The 18,441-nt window shown below is 40.0% G+C and overlaps 1 protein-coding gene across 8 annotated transcripts in view; it reads right to left on the minus strand.

Annotated features, from left to right (window-relative positions):
- TTC7A (tetratricopeptide repeat domain 7A) overlaps positions 1 to 18,441 on the minus strand; it is a 192,874-nt gene that overhangs the window by 107,100 nt on the left and 67,333 nt on the right. For all 8 annotated transcript variants that reach the window (XM_026059482.1, XM_026059485.1, XM_026059481.1 and 5 more), the window contains 2 exons: positions 8,334 to 8,451; positions 1,464 to 1,521 (listed from right to left, as the gene is read on the minus strand). In XM_026059482.1, coding sequence (XP_025915267.1) covers positions 1,464 to 1,521; positions 8,334 to 8,451 — 176 coding nt within the window. The remainder of the gene's footprint in view (positions 1 to 1,463; positions 1,522 to 8,333; positions 8,452 to 18,441) is intronic.

An 18,441-nucleotide genomic window follows, 5' to 3' on the forward strand; every position in this document is an offset into this window, starting at 1 on the left:
CAAACCCAGACAATATAGGAAGACACTAGTAACCAGCTCAGTGTCATGATATCCCTGTTGGCTGAAGTTTGAGTACCTAATGTTTGACTAGAAGCTTGCCTTCTTCCTGGCTAGAATTAAGATACCAAGAAAACAAGTCACAGACAGTGGGAAAGGTCAAAGGATAAAAATAAATATAGTCTAAAAGCAATGCAGCACCGCAATTACATTGAAATTATGCAGTAATGAACATATCACACTGGATTCCAAGAACTTGCATTACTTAAAGTATACTCCTGCTCTGAAAAGTGACTGTGTGTGTGTGTGTATATATATATATTTTAATCCTTCAGATCCCCATGGGGTAGATATCCAGAATCACATCTGTAACATGTTCAACCTGCTACATTGGTACAAAGCCACTGAATATGACAGATTCTTCTTCTTAAAATTTTGATATACCAGGGATCTCAAATTTTCTTCACTTTTGGTAACACATTTTTGCCTATACCGAAAACAGAATTAGATACCTCAGCCCAAGACTTAGACCATCAAAGCTTCTGCTTAGTTGCCATCTGAAGTCTATAGGCACCTACATTTACACCGTTAACTGCCCAAACATCTAGTGGGTTTTGGTTGGTGGGACTTAATCGCAACAGGGTTAGGAAGCTCCCACCTCGCCTCCCTAACACACCAGAATTCACAGACAAGGTGTTTAACCTCACATTACCTAAGGAGTTTTACTCAAGGTAACTGTAATACCAGAGGAGTTCAATTCACAGATACTTTCAGGGCATAACTACTGGATCAGATTCCTCACAACATAGAGCAGCAAAGAACAAGAGAATGTAACTCCTTTTACTGCTAGCTCCCTTCTCATACGAGAGCTCATATAAATACTCATTAGGACAGAGATCAGGACCCAGGCCTCCGCCCCTCCCAGGAAAGCGCACTGATGCTAGGTCACAGAGTAATGCTCAGGGCATAAAAAAAAAAAAAAAGCAGATTCACTGATCTAGAGGCAAAATACAATACCTTCAAAAGGAGAAGCTGAGTCTGTTTCACCCCACAGCAGCCTACACCCTGGTGGTGAAGGTATTCTCACACTATGAGGGAAATATGGGTTCAAGCCTACTTGAGGCAGGAGTGGAAACAAAACCAGTAGTCCACATTCTCCTGCTGATGCTTTGTAGGGGAGCTGCTTCACCCAGCACTGTAGATCTCACTGCAGCTAAGTTTTGTTTCTTTAGTAGCAAAATAAGGTACTTTCCAAAACTTATTTTGGACATTCAAACCAAAGAATTACTGCATTTTGACATGAAAGCCATTGAATGGTTTTGACAGACTATTGCTGGAATCTGTGGAACTGTTTTTAAAATTTTAGGCAGGAAAGCTTGTGCAGAAAATAAAACATTTAGAAAATAAATACCCTGGATTCACCCAAAGAAATAAATAATGCAAGTATCAGCAAGATTTCTACTCACCTCTCCAAAGTCTGAAGTGCTTTCTTGTTTAATTCATCCTGAGTGCCCTTCAGGGTAGCTGTAGGACAAGACTCAATGTCATTTAAGAGTTGAATTCAATGTTTCAGATTAAAAAATAGTTACGCATCTGCAGAACATTTCAAACAGGGCTCATAAAAACAGGAGAAATCTGGTGGTATTTATATTCACGGCTGGAAAACATGCCAAACAGCACAAAAACAATATTTTATTGCAATTGTTCAAGTAATTTTATTTTTCTTATTAAAAACTCTTGATTCTCTTTCCTGATGTGCTGAAATCTTTTTATTAACATATGCCACTGAAGGGGCCTGGGAAGAGAAGGGGATACACTAAGAACATAACAATCTCTCTGCCAAGTTGGTATATGTGCTAAAGGCAGCAACCAGCAGTGTATTCTGACTCAGATACAGGCTGTCTCCACCACTATCTTCATGTGGGAGTGTGTAGCAGGTTGAAGAGGGACAAATTTACCGCTCTATGGCAAACCCTGTTGCAACACAGCACCTCTGTTAAGATAACAGCAAACTTTTAGGCTGGTTCAGGTGTAGCATTAGCCACTAATGCCTGCTTTGCTATCTCCTATTCCTTAACTAAGGATCCTGCCAACTAGGCTCACTTCTTAATACGTGAAATAATTCCTAGCCAAAACCATAAAGTCTTGATGAGAAGACACATCAAACTCTTGATATGCCAGCACAGGGGTGTCATAAGATACCATCATTAAGAGCAAGGAAAATAGAGGAAGAGCTTCAAGGAGCATGTTTTTCTCAGCTCTAAAATATTCTGGAAAGCTACCAATACTGTTCAGAAGTACATGGGCTAGCTCCTTCTGTTTCTTAGTTTTCAGATTTTACATAGCAGTTGTTTCTTGTTCTCCCTATCCCAAATTTGAGAGCTACTGATCAATAGTACAAAGAAGCAATGAGTAGATAAACCACCAGAGAACATCCACCAATGAATTTATTTCACTTCATGTCTCAAGTAAATGGAAGCCCCAGAAAACAAAGTGACTGAGTAGTATATACTAAAGCAACAAAACCTGGTAAAATTCAAGCATTCTTATAATTTATTGAGAAGACGGAGATGTATCCTTCTGGAAAAGTCATACACAGAATCAGTTTCTTTGGATTTTCCAACACAGTAGTGAGTGAAACTTTGAAATTAATTTATTTTTGCCAAAGTGATCAGTCCTTTTTTATCGCTAAGCCTTCCAATAACTTTTCAAAACACCAGTTTCATTTGGGAGGAATAGCAATATTCATAATTTCCCGAAACACAAAGATCAAAAATTGCTTATGCCATAAAGTCCATCCTAAATAGTAAAAAGCAAGCAAGCAAAAAAAAAAAAAAAAAAAAAANAAAAAAAAAAAAAAAAAGGCAGTTTAAAGAATAAATTTGAAAATATGGGCTTTCATGCAAAATGCAGCATTTAAAGAAGTAGCTGGTAGCACTTCACTCTCAGTAGCCTTAAATTGAATCTTCAGGTCCACTGCCAAATACTGAAAAGAAGTATCAGAGGAGGAAAACTTACAGAAAAAATTAAAATAATCGAGATAGACATTCACATAAAAATGCTTGAGGAGACATTGGAAAGGATTTGATCATAGCTATAAACATTCATCCAGAGAAATATGTCAGATTTTGATCTTACACGAACTACAAGATTCCTTATGTAAGTTACAGAACAGTTTTGGAGATGCCACACAATGAGGAAGACAGAAAGAGATTTTACTGTCTCCCCACTGTCCCTGTGCAAAAAGGAAAAGCTARGACAACTTTCAGCCCAGTAAGAGTTCTGACTGATGGCTGTTCAACTTGCAGTCAGAGAGTAACAGCACAAAATATGTTGTGGAAATGACAGTGATTATTCTACGATTACAGTCAACTTTGCCTCCACATGACTGGGAAACAACAAGTGAGTCCCACCTCTTATGGACAATATGAACCACATCTTCAGCTGCAGCTAGGTGGGAAATCTTGCCAGCTGTCTCTAGATTTGCATCTGACTTGGATAAATATGTTAAAATTTGAGTTGACAATACTGGGGACTTATGCTCCAAATTAACCATGCCATTTGTACAGTAAGGGCCTTCCAGCTAAAAGAGATAAATTGGAAAAAAAAACAAAAAAACCCCAATGAGATGTGATTTTGGGAGAGAATTAAAGAGATTGCAGGCTAAGGAGATGACTGAGAAGGTTCAGTGAATGCATGATTTGATTGTAATTAAAGAAAAAAAAAAAAAGAGAGAGCAAGAGAGAGAGATCAAAATGTGTTTCAGAGGACCTCTTGTAATTTTCTGCCACAGTCTTCATGATAGATTCCAAGTACAAAGCCATAAATAGAACAGGGGAAGAGGTAGCTCATGGAGAGTAATCCTTAAGTTCTCCCCTCTATTTTAAAATGGAAAATCTATATTTCTATACAAAATCTATGACTGCAAGAGAGGCTGTGTCATGGTTCATTGCCTCAACATGGCAAAAAAGTGCTAAAATGAAATGCTGAAAGACAGGGTAGCTGAATTAGGAATGTCATTTTTGAAGAACTCTGCACCCTTGCACATCTAGCTCAACAACAGCTGAGTGCATTTTTAGCACGCTTAGATTAGCTTGGCAGAAATTTTGTAAAAGTTAAGTGCTAAGAAAGTGAACAAATAAAAAATGAGTATATCTGTAAGTGTATCAAGAGTAGTAAGTCGAACTAGTTAATAGACTGGAGTTGTATTTATTGCAGTCATTCGGGTTCTTCCCCCTGCTTTCTTCTCCTGAGAATTGCTAAGTCTCTATCATAGGTAACACATGTATATGTTTGAGGAATAAATATAGCAATGATATGACTCATTTTGTTTAGTATTTGTGTTCTGCTTTATAAAACCTTGTGCCAATTCCTCCTTCCCTCCACCTCCCCACATGYTCTTTCTCTCTCCCCACCAGAATGAGATTTTTTTTTCCTAAGTAGTTGCTTATATCACTGAGAAGCTTTCACTTCAGACAAAGAAAAGCTTGCACTAAGGAGACAGAATCAGGCAGGTTTAGTAAAAATCTGACTAAACTTCCAAAGTTGTACTCCCTTCTCTGAGGTTGACAGCGCTAACAAATTCTTTACCTACTATAAACATGGCTACTGCAATTCTACCAACTAAAAGGCAGTATGACTGCTTATTACTTAGATTAAAATAACCTGTGCAGCAGAGTCTGAGCCGAGTAAGGCAGAGAGCACGGGGGAGTTAAAGTTTCTGAAACATCAGCTGATACTTCTATAAAACACAGTATTTCTGCAAATGTCACCTTTGGAGCCCAAGATTTATTTTCTAAAGCACTCTGCGTTTTTAAAGGACCTTAAGCCTTACCAAAATTCAACAGAATTTTCAACAATATTTTTGTACAAAAAAACCCAAAGCCCTAAAGTCATATTTGAAAACAGAGGGAGGTAAGCTTTGTGTCAGTCAGTACTGTAGCACAGTAGGAGTTAATGCATGAAGTGAAACAGTTAATGCTGTGGACCAGCATCAGTACTACATACATGTGAACAGGGGTGAATTCAGACTAGTTCTAGTCTTGTCCCATGGTCCGAATACCTCTTAGCAGCTACAGAACATCAGGGGTATCTTTGCAGCACATCATCTGGTTTAGTGTTATGAAAAACAATTCAGTTTATGTACTCCAGACTGTTCCGTGATGTGAATCACAACATAGTAAGTGGGGAAGATGGAGAAATGAGCTTCAAAAGTACATTCCTGATTCAAACTAAAATACTAATGTACACGTACCCTTTAGCTCCTAACAATGGGTTTCAAAACCATTGCCCTGAGTTAAGAGGACTAATACTACAGCCCTACAGTTTCGCACCCTGAATTACAACTAGAAATTGCACGTGTTGACTGCTGATCTCCAGATGCAAAAATGATGGATTTGTTCACTAATGAGCTACATCTACAGTTTTTGTAACATTAACTGGTGATCTCAGTATATTGATCACATATAAAATCTACAAGAACTGTTAGAAAAAGTTTCCAGTTCTGTTTCTGATCTGTTCTCGTATACCAATGGTCTGAATCAAAACAGAGATGAAGCGTACTCACTCTCTCTCACCTCTGTAAAGAATATGAGGGTCTATTACACCTACAAAGATTTAACATTTAGATGAGAGGTGGTGATGTTAGACAAGAAGAGCACTTGTATTTCACAATGCAGTCTGAATCTGGTCTTTCCTCTTTAGCCTTTGTTAAATTCATCTCACCTTCCCCTGTCTTCATGACACCTAAGGGAGGCAAAGATGTCAATACAGCTTGTGTCAAAATTGGAACTACAAGAAGAAAAGAAAGGTTTCACATTGCATTGTCCCATTGGGAACAGGTTTGGGACATGTCCAGAAAATCTAGCACAGCAAKAGATGGACATTCTGAACCAACATGAGATTTTTGCTTCTAGGAGTAAAGCAGAAGTATCTGAAGACACATCTTTCAGCTATTTCAGCAAGACTTGTTTCAAGAAACATGTAAGTAGACATCGACTGACAATAAGGAAGCTACATATCAGTACACAGAACATGTCTCAAGCAATCTTATTTCATCCAGGAATAAATCCAACAGTTGTAAAGAGGGTTTTTTTTTTTTTTTAATCAAATGCACCCACAAGTTCTTTAAATTGTCCTTCAGTAGGATTTTCTCTTCTGAATCTTGCAGAAAGCACTTGCTAAAAAGTGGTCACAAGGGAAAGACTTTAATACAACACTTCAATGCCTTTATCACACAGGATGATGCTAGATATTTACTCAAAGTACATATTAAAAAGAGAAAGCACAACCTTAGTTGAAAGGCCTCTTGACATATTTTTATAAGTTTTATAAGAAGACTGGTCAAATGACTGAAACAAATAAGTACCACTAAAAATGCTGACTCGCTCAAAATCAGTTTAAATGTAAAGTTATGGAAATTACATATATAAATAGATTTCTGATTGTGTGTCTGCATATGTAACAATAAACTTGTATAAATAATATTGACAATATGAAGTAGAATTACATAGGGTTTTGCCAYCTTCCTTTCAACATGTTCAACTCCCACTTCTTTACTGTGATAAGCTACTTCTTTTAAACAACACTAATGAAAATATCTTGTAAGTGCAAATTTGGTGAAATGCTCTCTGGCAAAAATGCTGTTCCACGTTCATGAGCATCACAAGTAAGCTTTTGAAGGACTTAATCTATTTTATTAAAATATACTTGAAAGATGGAAACAAACTTTTTAGGTTTTCCTTAAATAATTGAGTGACTGGACATATTGAATCAAAGCCTAGCAATAGGAAAAAGAGGAAGCAGATATTCCACTGTTTCACAACATAAATCAGATACTAATCTGGATAAAAATCCAAGGCAATTATTGTGAAGGCTGGGTACTTCATATTAAAAAGACCACTTCTTATGACATCCAACCAATCTCTTGAAAACTCTTTCTTCCAGAAGAAAAAAAGTTTATGACTCTCATTTTGCTTGGCCAAAGTGCTTAGAGATCCAGAGTACAATACATACCTCTACAACTCCATTCTTTAGAAACCCTCCAAAAAAATTTTCCTACAAGGGACAATAAATAATTTGTAATGGGGTTAACACACAAAACCTTCTATCTCTGAAAATAGTCTCTGGGATTTTGTACAGCTTTAGAGAAAATTTAAACAAAATCTAGGCAAAATGCCCTAAGGAACTAAGCTGTTAAGCAGAACTCAGTGTTTAATGAATATGAAAAAAAAAAAAAAAAGTCCAGGCTAGGAAGGACATGCATTTCTTGATGTGAACTTCCTATGGGGAACTATTCTGAGGCAGTGAAATAGAGAATTAAAGAGAGCTGCCTGGCTGAAAAAATACAGTGACTTGCACTACTGAAGAGCACAAGCCACTTTCTCAAATACATGCCTTGCAGATGTTTGCTGTAACTTGCAAGGCCAGTGTACTTCCATGATACCATGCAAGTCGTCACTTTAGCTTTGTTTCAGGCTCATTAGCTGGAAGAAGTTGGTTTGTTTCTGTGGGAAACACTTGACAGAGAAACCATTGCTTTGCACAGGGGAAGGACTGCCAAACTGATCAGGAACAAACTAGTTCAGCCATTGTTCAAAGAAATTATGTTAGAAGGCCTGTTTTAGAGTCACAGAGAAAATAAAGGCTGTTGTCAGCTGTGAGCTTGATGAAAGCCAGATCTAGAACTCTCCCAAACACTGGGACTTCAAGACCTTTGGGCTACCAGACACCAAATCTGCAGGAACCCATTGTCCAGTTGCTCAAAACCCAAGCAGTCAGCATTAAAAAAAATAATTTTTACATTCAGCGGTCTGTATGTAGTCAACATCCATGGGTACCAGTGGGGTAGATATTTTTATCTTGTTTATTTCTAAGCAGAGAAAGAAACTGCATCACAGAGAGGTTAGATCTCTGTGGGGAATCAGTATCACGCCAAGAACTGAAGTCAGGCATATCTGACTCCAGTTCTTGGATTGTATTTCCTTATGTGATTTATGAGTGGGTAACAAAAATACAAAAACAGATGGAAAGTTCGACTTACAGTTGTGTAGGTAAGTGAAAGAAACATGTTAAAAACATTCAAGTAAAGCATACGAAGAACAGCTGGCTATAGTAAGACTAACATTTCCTAAGAAGAGATTTGGGCTTTCACTTTACGTAAAGACTTCACTTTTATTACTAAGGAAGATGGTTTTCTGAAAGAAAGTGAATAGTCCCCATTTGCCTTGCAATCTGATTATTTTCCTTGCCCAGTCACTGATAGAAGTTTCTAATAAATTTCCATTGCTTCAATACAAATGCTTTCTACAACATATTTGATAAACACAGTAACTCACCATCAGTAGCCTGAAGACTGTATGTCAGGCCCAGTGCCAGGTAACCCTTTGCTAGGGACTCTCCAGCATCCTCGCCCAGGTCTATCACCATTTTAGCAAAGTGTTCTCCTTCCTCCAGCTGCAAAAGAAGGTAGGATGAGAATTACAGGCATTTCCACTATACTTGCTTCAATAATGTTAACTCCGTTATACTTGTCTGTAAGTGAGCCATTCATAAAAGGGCTTTCACACTAAACTTTCACAGAAGGGAGGACACAGAGGGCCAGATTATCAGACCTTAGTTCCCATACGGTTTTCAGAAGTTTTCTTTTTGTTTAGCCATACACCCCAAACCATTTCCAGATGTTTAAGGTGAATGAAGGACCCTTTATCTTCCCTCCCAATCATGCAATCTTAAATACACATGTTGGACCAACTAACTACTTATATACCATCCTGGCAGTACATTGACAGGTCTAACAGATGTCTTCCTTTGAATTTGCAACTGTCTGGTTTTGCTATACAATGTTTTTAAACCTTAGCAAAATTTACTTCCTTTTAAAACGTTAAAAGAGTAAAACCTCACTGTAAGCTGAATTCAGCTGTCACCTGCAGTTCTGCTGTCACAGGAAGGAGGCAGCAAATTCAGGACCCAAATTCAGATCCAAAATACTGTATGACCTTTATAGCTGGTGCTATATTTCATATCTTTTGCAAGGATACAATGCTGTTAGAGGTACATAGCACTTTGCACCACAAATCTTAATGGGAACAAAAAGCATTTGCCACATCTTAGAATGGGCCTCCAAAATGGCAAAATATATTAAGTCTGTCTCTCCTACTACAGAACAGACTGTTGTTCCCCCAATCTTCCTTTCCAACTGAGCAGACAGACCTAAGCCTAATAAAAATATAAGCTTCAGCACCTTTAAAATCACCTTGAATTACAATTTCTAACCCAAATTAAGTTAATTCTTCTATTATAGAATAGACTTCTCATTTCTAACTTAAACTCTCATTAACATTGCTCACTCTCTGTAAGTAGAAAAAAATAAGACCTGTAGGCTTTAAATATCTGGAAGGGTCTAAATCACACAGGTGCAGATGAAAGCTGCAGCTAACGCTTGACAGATACAGAGCCTACAGGAAGGCCTCATTTGTGTACAAGATAGTCTGCAGATCCTGTCAGCCATAATCAACGGTCACCTCTGATTAAGAGTCAGACAGCATTACGCTATCTGAAAAACCCTACTTTTGGAAACTTTTGTTACAAGGCAATTCATTTCTGGGGATAGGGTTATTTTGTTTTGAGAAGGCGTGGTTTTGTCTGGGATCCAGATGTTTTAAACGCAAGTATTGCAGACATAACTGAAATGCACTATCTTAACACTCAGCTTTGTCAGACTTTGGAGCCTAATATTTCCTTAACATCTAAAAGGAGTCACTCATAATGAAGTGAAGCCAAAAATGTAGCAGCAGACCAGGAATTTCCACTCTGCAGCAATACGTTAATACTCTATTTATGAACAGAAATCTACTAATATACTAGCCTATCAAGGGGCTGCCTACTTACATCACTTCAAGACATTCAGCTGACAATATTAACTAATAGCCATACGAACAAAGGGTTGGTATTCATTAGCTAGAAGTGCAAACACAAAGACAGGCTGAGAAGTCTGTGAGCAAAGAAGCAATCGCCACTGCTTGTGCCTTTTCCTCACTTGCACAGATCCCTGAGACCACACCACTTCAAACTAGATCTARACCAACAGTTTCCAAATTTCTGAACCCTCACACCAGTCGGTCCAAGGACCAACATGCAGTTTATCATCTAACTATTCACTGAAAGCACTATGCAGGCATTACAGTCTTGCTGATTGCCTAGTCTACAGTGAATCTGGGAACTACTAACTGAAACGGGGAAACCCCTTCACATGCGTACTTGAGATCACCAGCTAAACAGCAAGGACCCTCTATAATGGCAYAATCCAAAGGCTGCTGAAAACAGCAGAAATAGTCCTGCTGGCTTTCACGATGCTCAGGTGAGACCTTTAAACTCCAATCACACCAAGAAGATCAAGGTTTGTTCCAGGAGAATTCTTAATCCCATGAGCAGCCCTGCAGCCCTACTGACTTTGCTGCCACACACTGCAGCGTGTTCTGGACTGGAGCCTAGGGCAATGGAAGAAAAGAATGACCTATAACTCAGCATAGAGGAGAAAAAAAAAACTTCCCATGAAACAATGACTGAATTCTTCAGCTCCCAGGAACTTTTATGTAAGACATGAAATCTCCGCAGCCAGAAAATTAATTATGCACCTCTTTTCCCACCACAGACAGCTGTATTCCTACTCTCTTTCTTCCTTTTCTCTTCTCCCCACATATATTTTACTCCAAGAAGTCTCCGCTAGATGAAGAAAAGCATTATACGAGGAATTTTAATGGCTAGCAAACAAGGGTAGGGATGGGTAGAGCGTATGAAAAAGGAGATTAAATGAAAGGTTTGGAGTTGAAATGGAGACATTTAAAATTGGAGAGATTTTGCTCCATTGTTTCTCTGAATGGTCACCTGATGGTGTTTCCAGTCCCTGATTGATGGCCTATGCTGCATAAATCAGTAGCACACCATTCAGCTTTCTTGCCTGCCGGTTATCCAGGGCCACCTGTGAGCATCAGATTAATCTATTGTATGAATAATTAAAAACACAACTTTTCAGAATGGCTGAAAGAGCACTTCTAGTGCAACCATTCTTGTAAACATTTATTCATACTAACACTAATGGCACTTTGACCAGCCACAAAGATTCTCACAAATGCAAGCTTGGTCAGCTGAAGACTACTTCAAAAATAAATGGCCTTGTAAACCCCAGTACAGCTCGGCAGCTGGTTCTGTTTATAAGAACATTTACTTTTCTTTCTTATAGCACTCTGCCACTTCCCCTGCCAGTCCTGCTGTGACTGCCATCTGCCCCCTCTTCTCCAATACTCCTACTCTTCAATCATTCTGGACAAGTGTGAAAAGCCAAACCTTTCACTTGCATCACCCACTGTGAGGTTTCAACTCTCTGATGCAAACTGTCCCTAACCTGCCTGCATTCTGGGTGGAAGAATCCCTCCCCACGCATCTCACTAAGGGACCAGTAGTCAGCCTGATCCGCGAGTCAAGCTGTGCCCGTAGGGTAGYTTAAGTGTAAGAGATGTCTCCACTGCGCTGCAGCCCTAGAAAAGGGGGGCAGACTTTCAAATGGAGCTATGTGACCCACAGTCAGCAGGAGCCACTCTCCCTTGCCCCTTTCCCCATCTGGTGTCAGGCACATGGAGTCTCACCCAGCAGGACTCCTAGAAGTTGTGAGGTCTCAGTGGTCACAACTGAGCTGAGCTGGAGAAGGCATATCAGGAGAAAAGACGGCCATTCCTATGCCTACTGCACAGCCAGGGGCCCAGCCTCCATACAAAAGGAAGCTAAATGGTTCACTCACTTCAAAGGAGGGCTCTGACCTTAGGACAACGCAACACTGGCTTAGAAGGGTAAGGAACACGGATTGAAACTTTCTGATGCAGCTTATAGACCCTTGCTAGCAAGCTCTGAGACGCAGGATGGCACATCCCCCCGAGCACGGCTGACACAGCATCACAGAATCTGCTTGCTAACAGCGCCAACAGCAGTTCCCAGCACTACTGAAAAGAGAATTCTTTGGGCATCCATGTGCAGGTAACAATTTGAATTCAGCTTCCTTAGAATCACTATTTGTTATTCTCTCAGAAGGAAGTGAAAACAAAGTCTCAAAGCCACAAAGATATATCTCTGATTTCCCCCTTACTATTGTTATATTCTGCATATTTCACATTGAATAGATCATGGAGAAAGGGGCAGAACTACAGGTTGCAGGAAGAGTGAAGAGGTTCCTTGCACTCAGAGACCCTGGGTGGAAGAAAGCAGGTGTTGGGGAAAACAACCTAAAATAAACTTTTTGTATTTTGAACTCAAGCTGTACAGCCTGTGAGGAGGCACTCAGAAGCCCCAGCTAAGTAACCTCTCCTTCACACGAGAGGAGTGCACACCTGGCACCTGCAGAGAAACACATTGCCAAACTGCAAAGTGACGCTGATAAGACTGTAATATTGTGGGTTATTTTTTCCTCCCACTCCCTCCAACACCTTTGATGGAAACGGAACAGTTGTTAGCTGCATAACCCTGAGGGATGTTTTCCCTGAAACAGAGAGTTGCTGTTCCAGCAATCCTTGTTATTTGACCGGAGGTTTTGGTGTATGCTTGAGCCAAGCCCGTGGGCATACTGACAAGGGAGTGGGGAACAGCAGGTGCTGTCCTCTGGCCTATCGCCACCCAACTGGTTCTCAACCACCACCCAGCTTGTTTTTAGAAAAGCTGACGCCCAACCCTATTGAATCAACACCCTCCAGGATTGTAAGTGGGAGCTGCAGTCAGTTCCCACCAGCACGGATTTAGAACAACTGAGGACAAGCAAACTGATGATGTACAGCAGCACGGAAATGGCAGCTTGTTGCACTGAAGACAAGGAATGTGCAAGGGAGGAAACAGGAAACACATCATGTGACACTGGACTAGGACAGCAGACAAGAAGGTTAGTCAAACAGGGGAGTCTGGATAATACTGAGACTGAGCAATATCTGAGTAAATAAAGGATCAAATCCTATGGAAAGGGGATCTACACAAAATATCACCTTATAACCGCATGTGACGTTGAATTAACTAGAAGGATTGACCTCTTTTATTATCATTTTTGGTATACTGGATTGTAGGTATGGACACTAATACAAACAGAAAAAAAGAATGAAATATTGGTAAAAGAGACAAAGAGGAGAAAGAGGAGGAATGCATAGGAAGAAAGTGGTCAGTAAGGTGTAAAATAACGCAAAGGCTGTGTCCCACAGCTGTTTACAGCATACACAATGTGTGACTTGTTTTGTATGTCAGGAAACAAAAATCTCTGTGCTTTCTGTTGTTGGACTATTCAGCGTTTTCTGTGTGTCACCACTGCTAAGCCTGCCAACTTAACTCAGCATGTAAGCTCAGCCCCTGCCTTTAGGAATATCTGGGCCTTTCCCTCCACTGTAGCAGGAGTGGTTTATTCACAAGGGAGTTGCATAGAAGACAAGATTCTTGGCCATCTTTGATGTCTAAAACCTTGGAATTGACCCAGTAAAAGCATGTGTGATGTGAGCAAGAACACCTTTTTAGAGGATTGAGGAAATCTCTAATCTCCTTATCCTTGCTTTCTCACTAGCCTCTCTCCCTAGCGATGTCAGTCCTTTAGAGAGTCTGCTCAGCAGGTCAAATAATTCAGGTAATGGGACTAGATTTGATCTTTCGATATTATTCATACTGCAGTAAAAGCTAAGCATCTCCATGCAGCTCCAGGGCTCCTAGGTGACCAGGTATCAGCACATGCACACATTTCTTTTCTACAGTGACAGGGTCAACATCAGATARAAAAAGCTCCGTCAGATTAAGAGGCCTGTGAAAGTAGTGGATGATAAACTATTGCTTCATAAGTACTACGGTCCTAAAGCTACATCCTGCCAAATCCCACACGTATTATGATGTATTGACCTCAAGGTATGTCTTACAGACTCTTTATGACTGCCTGTATGGTGTGGCCTGGCCCCACTTCATTCTCTCTTTGCCCTGACTGATGGCAGTCTGTCTTCCCAGCAAAGTGCTGGAGCAGAGCACTTGGTTGTACACACTAGAGTTAATTAAAAGAAGTGAGGGAAGTAGTTTTGCTAGAAGGCACAGCACCATCTTGTGCTGCAGCTTTTGCCACAGGATGAAGTCCCTCCAAAACATTGCATCAGTCAGAGAGCAAATTCATACTATCTGATAGCATTGGCATTGCTCAGTAGTATGCGAGTTCAGGACCACAAGGCTATTTCTGTGGTATTAACTGTGAGTCACTGAAAATATTAAGAACGTGACTTGTGACTTGTGTCTTCCTGCTCTGTTAGGACAGAGTCCTAGAACATTCGAGGTAATCCCAGGACTAAGTARAATCTAAGTATAGTCCATTTGTCTCCATGTGCATCTACAAAGCTCTAAGTGTGCCTCCACTGAAATCACAATGGAGTATAAAAAAAACACCAAAAAAACAAAAAAAATCCACACACCTGCACAACAAAGCATCCTAGTAACCCTAAATACCTTTAGATAAGACTCAAAAAACAGAGGAAAACCAGTCTTTAATACTTGTCTGCAGCCAGAAGATCCATTTTAGTATTTTCACAATATCTGCCCCAACTGGGTCCTGAATGCACCTGGAGAACCTGAATTACTTGTGAAATTAGCAGCACTGTGCTATGAAAAACAACTCATGCTGCAACTCAAAATCATTCCCAAAATAGGCAAGTCTGCATTCAGCTGAGGCCATGCCAAGGAAGGCTGAGTGAATTAGGGAACTGCAATAAGTCTTTCAGTAAGTAGCACTCTGAATTTATACTGGACCAAGGCAGAACAACTGCAGTTTGGACATTCTACTGCAGGCCACATCAACTTTCCAGTGAAAATTTAAAATGATGCTTCAAGCTTCCATAGTCGAACATTTCACAGCACTTTCTGGAAAGCTAAAAAACAGATGGCTAAAGACAAATGGGCTTTCTGTTCACTTGCTAGAATCATTCACATACGAGTTAGGAAAATGGTTGTGCTGAAACTCTGGCAAACTAGGAGTGCTAGGGAGCATAGTGCCTTAAAAGTGATGTTGAACACACTAAAACATTTACAATACACCTGTGCAATGTGCTAGATATGGTATAAAATGAAAGTTCCAATTTTGCTGAAAGCTTCCATATCTCATGGACTTTATCAAGTACAGATCCAGCTGCATCTTGGCCAGACAAGCATGATCTATATGGATGCACATGTTTTGGAGTTTTTTTGCTTCTCTAGGACAACCGGCATAAGCTTTAGAACTAATGGAATATTGATTTGCTGTTCCACCTGCATTGTTTTTATTTGTGAAAATCTGTAATTTGAAAACAAGATGATCAAAACATTGCTTATCTCACTCAGCTGTTTATTGCAGGCCCAATCCTGAAAGCTAGGGCTGGTGAGGGCAGATCAGCCGCTGGTGTAAACCAGCATGGTGCCAGCAATATACCAGTGAAGCAGTGCCAACTTACATCAGCTAATAATTTGGTTATACTGTCACAATAGAAGCTGGGGGTGTTCAGCTCTTTTCCACATCAGGATCTGTTACATATCGATTTGCATGACACATTATGAAAGTATGTTTTTATTTTGATTTATTCCGCACTGAAAGATTATTTCATCTGATTTGGGCATCCTCAATGTTGTATGTCACTAAAGTACATTTCAATTAATATTTATTTTTGGTTCTTAAAGCGTGCTGAGATACCATGAACAAACCAGCAATACAAGTTAAATGACTGTCTGATTCATCAGGAAAGAAACTGTTCTGTGCTCCTCATGACATTCTGCAACTAACCAGCAGAATAAATGATTAAATTATGTCAGCTACTAGCAAAACAAAACAAAACAAAAAAACAAACAAACCCACCACACTGCTCTTCTGTGGACTATAAACAAATTGCGTACAATACTGCACCAAAAGCATATAGCAGGCAGATGCAGAAGATATAAATTAGCTGTTTCATTTGTATAAATCATGATCAGATTTCACCCTTTTCCTGACTAGCCAGCAATCAAGTACATAGATATATTTCCTAATTGAGAAATCATATTTTATGTTCTGAAAAGCAAGGTATGTTTGAGTGTTTGACTGTTAATATGTAATATATAAACTGTTAAACTGTTCCAGTGCCCTGTCTATCCTGTTCTCTATTTATACTGGCATTAACTTGTTCACTTCCAGTTTAAATGATTCAATTCTGATTTGATTGCCATGTAATTTAAATGCAAATAATTACTGTAAGGATGACATTTAGAAAAACAGCTCTCCTAAGCAGGAAGGTCTTTATTAGGCAAAGGAGTTTGCCAGTAATATTACAAGCACCTCTTTAACTATTAGATGTAGGAACCTACCATTTCATTTTTTTCTTAAAAAAATGCTCAAATTTCCCTCTCACTACCTCTAATTATAAGGCTTGTACAGTCTCATCAAAAGTTTGGCATAAGGGTAGAGCACAAACCACTAAGTGAAAGGAAGAGGGCAGAGGGATTTTTCATTCAGTTTTAGTCCGTAAGACTCTACTCGAGGTGACAACTGCAGTAAGATGAGGCTCTTGTGAAATAACATTTGCATTTCAGACTGCACCCCAGTTCTGGGCAAGGGTCTGATCCAAAACTACTGAAGAGTGTTTCACACAGTCAAAACAGTAGTTGGAGAACTTTTTCCCTTCTTTCTCCTATTTATTTAGGGTTACATGGTTGCTTTATCACCTGGCATGTATATGAAATCTGGAGATACTGGACTGCCTGAGGACAGAGTTGTGGCTGAATTACCTTGCTATAGGGACAATTAAAAAGAAGATGTATTCTTTACATACTGGCTGTGCTAGCAGATCCAAAAGGATGTTGTGAGAAACAGCAATGAGGAGGACAAATCATAAGTTACCTGGCATGGAAATACCTTAAATTTGGGCTTGYAATTGTACATTCAACTCTTCATCCATCACAGGTGGCAGACACAGTATAAGGGCACAATTTGAAATTCAGCCCTTAGTACTGAGAACTGGATAAGTGCTGAGCTAACATATGCGAAAGAAGGATTCTATGCCATTTCTTTTCTCACAGTACAGAAACCTGGTCCTTTCACCTCAATGAATACCAATGACTCTGGTAGAGTGTCTTCACTAGAACTTCACTGATCTTGTTAAAGATCATGCCATGGATTTTAGCACTGAATCTTAAAAGATGCATTCACTGTATTTAAATTTTGTCTGAAGGCTAGTTACAGCAGAGACCACGTGTTTAGCAAGTATTAAGAGACCACAGCCTTCCTGAAACCACTGCTTATGTTTAGAAGTGGTTAGAGTACTGGCTTTGAGGTCAGAGATTTGTTATTTGCTGTCTGTTGTGAAGTTTAATAGCTGGAACAGAGACTCTAGTGTTCATGATAGATCATGGAATTACAGAGGTTGGAAAGAACCTCTGGAAGTCATCTGGTTCAGCCCCCTTCTCATGGCAGGGTACACTAGAGGAGGTTTCTGACACCCATTTGGGTTTTGAATATATCCAAGAATGGAGACTCCACAAACTCTCTCGGCAACCTGTTTCAGTGTTCAATCACCCTTACAGTAAAAARAAGTTCTTTGTTTATGTGTAAGTTTAATTTCCTGTATTCCAATTTGGGACTGTAACCTCTCACGCTGTCACTTGGTACCACTAAGAAAAGTCTGACTCCATCATCTTCTCCCCATCATGTGTTTATACACATTAATAAGATCCCCTCTGAACCTTCTCTTCGCCTGGTTAAACAAATCACAACTTTCTCAGACTGTCCTTGTATGTCAGGTGCTCCAGTCCTTTAATCATCTCTGTAGCCCTTCACTGGACTCGCTCCCCTATATCTGCATCTCTCTTGTACCAGGGAGCCCAGCACTGGACACAGCACTCCAAATACAGCCCCACCAGTACTGACTAGAGGGGAAGGATCATCAGCCTCGACCTGCTGGTGACACTCCGCCTAATGCAGCCCAGGATGCTGTTGGTAGTCTTTGCCACAAGGGCACATTGCTGGCTCATGGTCAAGTTGGTGTCCACCCGGACTCCCAGGTCCTTTTCTGCAAATCTCCCTTCCAGCTGATCGGTAGCCCAGTGTTTGGTTATTTCTTCCTAGGGGCAGGACTTGGCATTTCCTTTTGCTGAACTTCATGAGATTCCTGTTGGCCACATCCTCCAGCCTGCTGAGGTCCCTCTGAGTAGCAGCACAAGCATCTTGTTTATCAACTGCTCCTCCTGATTTTGCAACATCTGCAAGCTTACTGAGGGTGCACTCTGCCCCTTTATCCATATCAACCATAAAGTATTTAAGCAGTATTGGCCCAAGTATCAGTCCCCCAGGGTACACCACTAGTCACTGACCTCCAGCTGGACTTCATGCCACTGATCACAACCYGTTGAGATCTGCAGATCAGCCAGTTTTCAATCCACCTCCCTGACCACTTATCT

Source organism: Apteryx rowi, unplaced genomic scaffold (assembly GCF_003343035.1).
Source record: "Apteryx rowi isolate R43461 unplaced genomic scaffold, aptRow1 scaffold_158, whole genome shotgun sequence".
NCBI classification, from domain to species: Eukaryota; Metazoa; Chordata; class Aves; order Apterygiformes; family Apterygidae; genus Apteryx; species Apteryx rowi.